The 9,708-nt window shown below is 37.3% G+C and overlaps 1 protein-coding gene across 1 annotated transcript; it reads left to right on the forward strand.

Moving 5' to 3' along the window:
• Positions 1 to 1,224: 1,224 nt before the first annotated feature.
• LOC112575525 (cytochrome P450 3A24-like) lies at positions 1,225 to 9,038 on the forward strand. The gene is made up of 14 exons (XM_025257459.1): positions 1,225 to 1,426; positions 1,637 to 1,733; positions 1,919 to 1,971; positions 2,222 to 2,318; positions 2,615 to 2,734; positions 3,458 to 3,546; positions 3,993 to 4,147; positions 4,353 to 4,483; positions 5,070 to 5,133; positions 5,575 to 5,732; positions 5,931 to 6,019; positions 6,718 to 6,855; positions 7,449 to 7,602; positions 7,851 to 9,038. The coding sequence occupies exons 1-14, from the start codon at positions 1,353 to 1,355 to the stop codon at positions 7,935 to 7,937; spliced, it is 1,506 nt and encodes a 501-aa protein (XP_025113244.1). The 5' UTR covers positions 1,225 to 1,352; the 3' UTR covers positions 7,938 to 9,038.
• The last annotated feature ends 670 nt before the right edge of the window (positions 9,039 to 9,708 follow it).

Raw genomic sequence — 9,708 nt, forward strand, 5'->3', positions numbered from 1 at the left:
GAAGTTTGATCGCCGGAATCGCGATAAAGTTCTTAAAATCAGCCATACACTTGAAATAAAATGTGTTTCTTGGCTAAAGTCCTCGACCTCTGTTTCCCACGACATAAACTGAAAACACAACAGACCATAGAGTTTGAGCGTTTGTACCTCCGGCAATACGAGAGTTCGCGTCGTCTGCTCTTCTTCTTGTTAAAGCGAATTCGTACTGTGACGTCATTCTATAAACAAATTCATCTGCACGCAGTCCGTTAGAGATACAAGTCTGTGACTAAAAGTATGTGTTCTCGTTCACTCAATGTACTACAAATACCGACAGCTACAGGGCACAGGTCATCCTCTATATAAGACCAGTATCAAAACATTTTGTTAAAACAATTGTACAGCTTTAGAACTGCTGTTAAAATTTACATCTTGTCAGGGTTCTTAAAAAATTAGTGTTTTTTTAAAAAAAGGTGTCCGTCAAGAAGAGTTAGCTGTACTCTTATCTTTTATCGATATGCCCTCTGCCCCTTGGGCTATTTTCAGGCTTTGAAGTGAGATGTCATGAAAGTTAATGCTGGATAATAGAACCACGAAACACAACAAAGGGGTCAGAAAGGACATTAGCGAATATTCCACGTTTGTAACACAATTGAAACTCCTCAGATGCAACAGATCTTAGGTTCGAATATTGGAAGATCGGAAAAATGTCAGACTGAACGATACTATGTCAATGACCATGTTATGCTCCATGTCAAGCAAATGTTGAAAAAATGCTTTAAAGAAATAAAAAAAACTGACTCCTGTTTTAAGATATCTTATAAAATAAGCGTGGCAGGCTCAGACAGAAATAATTATCAATTATGCATGCGACAAAATAACACACACACAACCGACCGACGCTGACGACGCGCTCTTTCTCTCAGACACTGTGCTACTTTATACATCCGCTTGCTCGCTTCTCATTAATGGAGATGAAGTCGTTTTAACATTCACGTCTGACACTCTGCACTTTGTGACAAAGAAAGGTTTCTTTGTCCATGGTGAGATCCGCCTGCTGCCAGACCACCTCCCTTCTGTACTCACTTCGCACACAAACTGGGTCAGCGTGACCAAGATAGCTCTCCCTCATGTTTACAGCTGCACTCAAACTGCGTGCACTCGCACTGACGATGCACCAAATGTACCGAAAGCGTGTTGTTTATAGGATGAATTGAAAGTACTGACTTCCACAGTGTACTCTTGAGTCTTTATTTAAGCCCAGCGTCGAAACTTGTCGATCATAAGTTGTAGTAGCAGTGCTGCAGTTCATCCCCAGTCAGGAATCTTCAGAAGTCAGTGTCTGTACAGACAGCAGCTTCACAGAGACTAGGATGGACCTTCTGTCCTTCGTCGACCTGCCCACATGCCTTGTTCTGGTCCTGACCACAGGCATCTTGTTCTATCTGTGAGTATGCAACGTTGGGATTTTGTAACACAGAGATAGACAGAGAACGAGAAAGAATAAGAAACAAGCGAACTTTGTTTCTCCTTCGGCAATGGTGATAGCGGGGGGAGCTTTTATTTTTTTTTACTATTTTCCAAGAATAAAGACAGACACAACAGATTTGTTTAGACAGTTTATGAACACCATCATCCCATTTCTGGACTGTCTCAGTTACGGAATATGGCCCTTCGGAGTGTGGAAGTCACTGGGTATGGATGGACCGAAGCCTTCTCCTTTCATTGGCAACTTTTATCAGCTGGTCAAAGAGGTAAAGCTTTCTCGTTAATACCTTCTTAGATTCTGTTCTCCAACATTCTGTCTTTCGCTGAACATGTTTCGATTTAGTTTCGTGGGGTGATGTGACCAAAAACACCCCGGGTGAAATTTCTGTCGTTCTATAATAGAATGTCTCCTCCAAACAATAAAAAATAATATTATTTTCAAAATTTTCAGGGAATGGAACCATTTATTGAAAAAAGATCAAAGAAATATGGTCGCACGTTTGGGTATGTTTTACAAATTCGTTCTTACTACTGCTTACATTTAAAGATCTGTGTTTTAAAATTAAAGCATATAGGAAAGACTTGCTTTCTTCTCCCATTCTTTTTTTTTCTAGAATGTTATGAAAACCAAGAATTTTGTAGTCTATAAAGTACGGAGAGGCTAGTCTTATATTATATTTCCTAACAGAAATATAAATATTTAATAAACACACACCCTCGCAAACTTCTCTGTACCAAGATGTTTGTATTTCAGCATCTATTACGGACGTGATCCGATGCTGGTGACCACGGACCTTGACATTCTAAAGGAAGTTCTTGTGAAAAATTTTAATCAGTTTACAAACCGTTTTGTGAGTATTATAAAGTTTTAGTTTGCTATGGTCTATACATCTACAATGAAGATTATCTTGTTTCAAAATCAAAAACGCTTTTATACATGATCATGTGAAATCAAATTTTAGTTATCGATGCTTACAGTTTGCCTCCGGTATCTCGTTAGCAATACTTAAACTATTATTATATTATTATACTCATACTCGATATTATTAGATATCATCAAGCAAGTAATTGTTTGGAAATTAAAGCACCAGATAACATTGTTTCTCACATACTGAATTTTCGTGCTACTGATTTCTTACATTTTCAGGAGAAACTGGAGATTTTTCCAGAAGAAGTTGGGTCGATGTTGCCCTTTACTACCGGAGCACAATGGAAAAGAATTCGACACATACTCACACCTACCTTTAGCACGGGAAAGTTAAAGCAGGTAAGCAGCGCACAAGCTGATAATTTAGGTGCAAAATAAGTCTTTTTCATGGTGGGTCTTCCTGTAGCAGATGCACAGGTCTACCGCTAGTCTGATTGGTTGTATCTTTAACAGTTAGTGTATTGTGTGGCTTTGTCCCCTTGAACTACTGACACCCTGCCACCCGAGTCCAGAATTGTTAGGACGTACCTGGCTCTCTTTACTAACTTCAGGTATTTGTATTACCTTGGTCATTTAAAACTTGTCAGCATTGGAGGTTCTTTTCCACATTATTTTTTTCCTTTTTCTACATCCCTGATTCTCTCAATGCTCTTTCAATTGTTTATTTAGCATTACCTCCCTTGTAGCAGGGAATTTGTGGAAGCTTCTGCCGTGAGAGACAAAGTTTTAAAATTTATTTGTATAATTGTCAAAACGACTTTTTTTAATGTTTCTGTGTTAATGGTGATAAGCCCGCGGTATCTATATGTGACTAAGATGTGACTACTCTCATATTTTTTCGACTGTTTAATAGTTGTCACAGAACTGGACGACGCTTGAACAACACGTCCACTAGCAAACACATTAACTACTATGATAAACTTCATTGTATAGATTCTTATAGCTAATTATAAATGACTTAATTTAAAAAAAATTATTGGTAAGACTAATGTTAATATTTATACTTGCTTCAATTTATTTTATCCACATATTTACCTAAAGGTTGATTTTAATTTTTTACAGATGGAACACCATATTCAGCGCTGCAGCACACAGCTCACAAAAAACATTGAGGAGGCTGTGCGGAAAGGTGAAAAGATTGAAGTTAAAAGGTCAGTGTTTGGCCCTGTTGTAACCCTTCAGGAGACATTTTTTAAGGGAAGGGGTTGTAGCCTTTCACCATGAAGCAAAGGGCTTCCATTAAAAAAGGATTTTATTTGAAGACATATTTGTTATCTTGCTTGATCTCTTATTGTCAGTGTGTTTTAATTATTAGTATTTTTTACTAAATAGTGCCAAATGGTTTTTGTAAAAATATCTGACATTCATATGAAAGAATCCAAGAACCCTTTTGTTTTAGAATTAGACCATTATGCAAGATATGTAAAAGCTAGTGTAATCTCTATAAGTTACTAGAATTGAAAACACTTGTTGATTGCTTGTCTTTCGAAAAAAGGCATAAAAATGTTGAACATCATGACCTCATGATTACAACCCTCTTAATTGTACATACTATAGAGTTATAAACATACATTAAAGTTTCCCTTTTTTTCCCTAGATTTTTCGGGGCATACACCATGGATGTGATCGCGGGAACTGCGTTCGGATTAGAAGTGAATTCTCAGAAAGACCTCGACCATCCATTTGTCAGAAATGCGGCATCTGCTGCTGTAGACCTCTCAAGTCAAGGGTCATTATTAGTCCTACTTGCAAGTAAGGGAAAAATAACTATCTTACACAGTGTTACCTTAAACTTGATAATACTTCATAACTAAGACAACGTGTAACTCAGAAACACTCAGATTCCTGTTTTTCTGTTTATGTAATTTACGGAAAAGCTAGAGTTACTAGTAACGTGTTTTATAATAACACTTTTATCACATTAAGTAACTTTACTGTTATTTATTTTACTTTTCAGAGGCTTTTCCATTTCTAACACCGTTGATAAAATTTCTGATTAAAAACGTCTTCCACCCTAGAGGAGTGAAGTCATTCATTGGAAACATTCGCCATATCATAAAAGAAAGAAAACTGGAGGGAACTGCAAATGTAAGTGTAGGATAGCTGTGACACTTGTATGTCGGCGTGCATGTTTGTTTATGTGTGTCTTTACATGGGTAAATGTATTTTGCACACAGGGGTCGTGTAAGAAATATTAAACATGAGTGTCCCTTCTGATATGCGCATTCGTACACATGCGCACACATATGAATGAATAAATAATACACACACACACACCAAGAACAATTTGTAACACGCATAATAAACAGTTCACACATTACTTATTTACATGAAGTGTATGTTTTCAAATAGTCTCACGAATCAGTATTTTATTTGTACAGTGAAAATCTCTAATTTTTCCACACACCCACCCCTTTCCCACCCACCCCTCCACCACAGAATATAGCGCATAAAGACTTATTCAGACACATCAGGAACAAGATGTGACGCTCTTAATATAATTAATGAAGGTATTTATTTTGTATAAATTATATTTAAAAATATGTGGCCCTATGCTCCTCGATGACTATCAAGGACTAAACTAAACGAAGTATTCAAAATATTCAAAATTTATGTAGTTTTGTTTTAGTATGCTCACAAATGTGATACCATACTTCTGTGTTTTGTTTTACAGAGAAAGCCGGACTTGCTTCAATTAATCCTGAGCTGTGAGAGTAATGAAACAGATCGAATGAATGGTAAATAAAATCTGTTGGTGACTGCGATAGAAATTTGGTAACTGGCTCGGTATGGCGTATGAGTAGTTTCTAGACAACAGATATGATTAGGAAACCATTATCAAAGGGAGAAAACACACAAGTTTAAAATGAGAAAAATGTTCCAAATTTTAATCTATTGCTACTGTTTCAATGCCACAGGTACGCTATATGTTTGAATAGATTATAATTTAATGTTTGTCCTCTAAGTAAATCACAACATTGAATTGTGTCTGGGATATAAACTTACGGCTTCTGCGAACTCATGAAAATGTAAAAATCGTTTCTTATTAAACTTTTTGTGAAATGTGTCACTATGTTCAGTGATGAGTAGAAGTAGCAAAGAATATTCTACTTATTGCAGTTTTCTCATTGAGTTTAGTGATAAGGTAGTTCAGAAGATGCCGACTTTACCTGTTGCAGTTTTATCCAGAGTTGAGGTCGTCGCCCAGGCTCTGACTTTCTTTGGCGCTGGGTACGAAACAACAGCCTCCACCCTGCAGTTCATGGCGCACAGCCTGGCGCTGCACCCGGAGGTACAGGAGAAGATTGTGTGTGAAATCAAGGAACAGCTTGGCGATGTGAGTTGTTTTCTTTCATGCTATCTTGTTAACATTTAAGACTAAACTTTAGTGCTTGTCACCTTTCATGATTAGGATGCTAGAAGAAAAAGAAAAAGCTAGAGAGTGTAAAGGACAAAGCTATCACTATGGATACAGTTCTTAGTGACATTAGTACGAGATACGGTAATAAACTGTTTACCGGTTTATCTTTATCAGGAGATACCTACCTACGAAGGCGTTTCCAAGCTGAAATATCTGGATGGAGCCATTCACGAGACACTGCGGATGTATCCTCCATCCATCGCGTAAGTAATTTAATTTGTGGACTTGTCATGCGCAGCATTACGGCAGCGATAGGTCGCACTCTCTGCACTGACCAGTAATGATAAATGTCATTGCCTGTATTACACTAAAAGCTTGCTGTGACAGCTCGACACCAAATCTTTGTGAAGCAGGTGCAGGAAGATGATCAGAGTTTGAAGTCGACACTGCCATGTGTCGATTTACAATCTAATAAAAAGCAGGATGTGACAGTAGAAATAAAAATGGACCAGGAAAACACAAAAAATGGTGCAGACACAGAAATCCACACAGGAACGTAGCAAATATCGTAACAGAAGTCCCGATGAGCATTAAAGACAAAACTTCAAGCAGATCAAGGGACCATGATGAAAGTAAGGGAGAGCAGTCACCCTCTAGCCAGATAGGCGAAGGGACATCACTCTCCTCCTCAAGTAGGCTTGTTTTATTTTTGCCATCATCCTACTATAACCAGGCGCAGACGACAAATCAAATGTCGTGATTTTGATACTGTTTTGATGATGTAATCATCTGAGTCGTTTTTTTCTTGTTTACAATAAGATGTCTATTTACCATATGGCTACAAGCTACGAGAATTTGTTGACAGTACTATTAGTGAGTGGACAGTACTGACAGTGCTGTGTGAAACTTACCTTTCCTTTCTTTATGGACTATTAAATTCTTGCTTTTGATAACTTTCCAGAGGAAACAGAATGGCATCTGAAGAGGTCACCATTAAAGGCGTTACAATCCCTAAGGGAGCTGGAGTTATGATTCCTATCGGCAATGTGATGAAAGACCCGGAGTACTTTCCTGAACCTGACAAGTTCATACCTGAACGGTAAGAAATTAACAGCTATAGCAAAGATTAAATATTTAATTTATATGGATAGAAAATGGTTTTATATAAGTGGACTTTATTCTTCTTTTCTACTTTTAATATTACGTGAGCTAATATATGACACTGAGAAACAAAGAAAAAAAAATTGGCTTGCATAGAAAGAAATAGGATTACTTGTGAAAGGAAAAAAAGACCAGCTAAAGGTAAGAGAAAGAAAAAGATCAGAATGTCACAAAATAGTATAGAGGAAATCGCATACAAGTAAAACTATTCGGGAAATAAAATTTTATTGAAAAATACACTCACATTTATCTTAAACAAGTAAGGAAAAAAACACACACAGATAAAGAGCGAGAGGGAAGACGAGAAAACAAGACAGACAGACCAACACAGATAGAGCAGGGATCTCAACATCATGGACTGATTTGATTAGTAATTCATTAATATTTAGAGAGTCCAAATGAGTAACATTTTTTGTTGACAACTATTCAAAGGTTTCTCTAAAATGTAAAATGCTTACTCGTGAATTGAATTTTAGGAAGGTAAAGTAATATTTAGGCTTGGAGATGTTAAGATGAAACATTTCTATACAGGTTTTCCGAGGGCAGCATTGATCCCATCTCCTTCCTAGCATTTGGGTTTGGTCCTCGTCTGTGTATTGGCATGCGTCTGGCTCTGCTTGAGATGAAGATGGCCATGGTTCACGTGCTGAGGAGAATCAAGTTTATGAAGACGGATGATCTACAGGTAAGATTCACAAGATAGGCTTCAGATGTCTGACACCTGCAAATGCGAGAAATCTGACATAAGAACAACATAGCGATGATACACTAAAAAGTAAAGGAAGCGAAAGAAACAAGGAAAAAATAAACTTAAACATACGTTTACAGCAAGGTAACTCTCAATAGAGAGAAGTGTATTAAAATAGGAGGTAGCCATAATTTCTTATCGCCTTCGATACAAATAAAGTTGTGTTGTTCTATCCATGTCCACAGGAAACTCTGAAGATCCAGACTGGTACACGTCTTAGATTTCCAGACCAAGCCATTGTCATCAAAGCTGTGATGCGAGACAACTGCTAAATGTTAGAATAGAACTATGGGGCCTCACCAGGCAAACATGATTGCATCGGACATCACGGGGCGAAGCATTTCCACAAGTCATTATTCCTATCCCGTGATGGGGTACTTACAGTCAGGAATACCAATCATTATTGAAAGACTCCGACATATCTTACATTACAAATATTATTTGAGTTACGGAGTGAAAAAATAAAATATCACATTGTCTTTCATTCCTGTCGTCACCCTGGTCTTAAGACTATACCCAGAAATGTAAGGATAATCTTGTCTCCTTTGTGGACAGGCCAATAATCGTTTATATTGACTCTTGGCATTTACCTTTCTTCTCTAACCTACCTATTTGCGCGTTTGTACTAATCAATTAAAACGCTAGTTATCAAGATAATGGCGGTTTATAGAGCTTAAATACTTTCAGTAGCAAAACAGTTATTATGCTCATGGTCATTATTATCGTCAATTATTTTGCCCTGGTTGGCCATTAGAGCACTTGATATTACCACCAACTTTCTCGATTCTTTGCCATTGTCTGAGATGCGCCGAATGTAAGGACAGTCGGGTCTTGGATGTCTGTCCCTTTGTCTTCCTTTATCCTCTCATCCGTTTACATGATTTTTGTACCACAAGTCTTTTCACTAGGGATGGAGAATTTTTCCTTGATTCTCTGTTGTATATCTTTGCTGTTGGTTCGGTCTTTGTTGTGATATTTTTCAGAGCAGACGTAAAGAATAGTTTTGCGCAAAAATGACAGATAATCAGAGTTTTCGGTTTTTGCCCTTCACCTTAATGCGCTTAACCCATTGCAGCCTAGAATTTCCATTATACCTTTGAATCATATTTCAAATTATGACTGTATTAAAAAAAGTAGATTTGATTGTTCATTGTTCTGTTATTGATTCATGTTATATTCATTTCACTCTCTATCTCTGTATCTCTGCGATTAATGGTTTAAATTAATGTATTCTTTCTAGACATTATATACTTTGTTATCCTTAACAAGAGGAGAGTTTGTAAAGAGTTGTCATGTTAGTTAAGATTTTACAACTTTCTATAATGGGAATGACCTTTACATTATACGTGTGAATAAACAGAACATTAAGCTGATCTTCGAGCGCCTTTTTTCTCTGACAGAAAGAACATACTCGCATGACACTAAGAGGACGCCAAGCGAGGCTACTCCAAATGCACGCCATGGATTAGTTACCTTTCCTTGACAACATTTCCACTCTTGTTGCTCCACACTATGTGTCAAGATAACCCTTTGTAATCTTACATTGAGTTCAGCTAGGGTCTCAGCGTTTGTATACGGGCTCTCATCACTGCAGCCTGCCTGATGACCCCTGTAAAAAAAAATTTAATGTATGCAAAGATAAATGTCCCTTACCTTGAGTGCTGTTTGTGTGTGACTCTTTTAAACTACTATTCACAAAACTGACATGAAAAAACACTAAGATAGGACATAATCAGGGAAATAGTTTCAATGTTACTGCGTTTTTGAGGAAAGACAATATTATCATTGAAGCACAGATTTACTTTATCATTGAAGAACGAGATTTTGCTATTTGTGAAAATACAATTCGTTTGTTGTCCTTCATGCACTGCTCATTAAAGCTCAATAACGGAAAATACAAGCTATGTATTTAACAACAACAACAGCAACAACAACAACGGCAACCAGACGTCATCCCTCGGTTAAGATGACCTCGTCTTAACTTGTTCACCGCTATTTAAAAACATGACGGCGATGATAGCATGTCTGACCCCGTCTTGAGAG

This window comes from Pomacea canaliculata, linkage group LG1 (genome assembly GCF_003073045.1).
Source record: "Pomacea canaliculata isolate SZHN2017 linkage group LG1, ASM307304v1, whole genome shotgun sequence".
NCBI classification, from domain to species: Eukaryota; Metazoa; Mollusca; class Gastropoda; order Architaenioglossa; family Ampullariidae; genus Pomacea; species Pomacea canaliculata.

Excerpts from the sequence above, each read along its gene's own strand:
- LOC112575525 (XM_025257459.1), top strand. The coding sequence starts at position 1,353 with ATGGACCTTCTGTCCTTCGTCGACCTGCCCACATGCCTTGTTCTGGTC. Across the intron at positions 1,734-1,918 it reads TTTATCAGCTGGTCAAAGAG|GGAATGGAACCATTTATTGA; the intron begins GTAAAGCTTTCT and ends CAAAATTTTCAG. Across the intron at positions 6,020-6,717 it reads ATGTATCCTCCATCCATCGC|AGGAAACAGAATGGCATCTG; the intron begins GTAAGTAATTTA and ends ATAACTTTCCAG.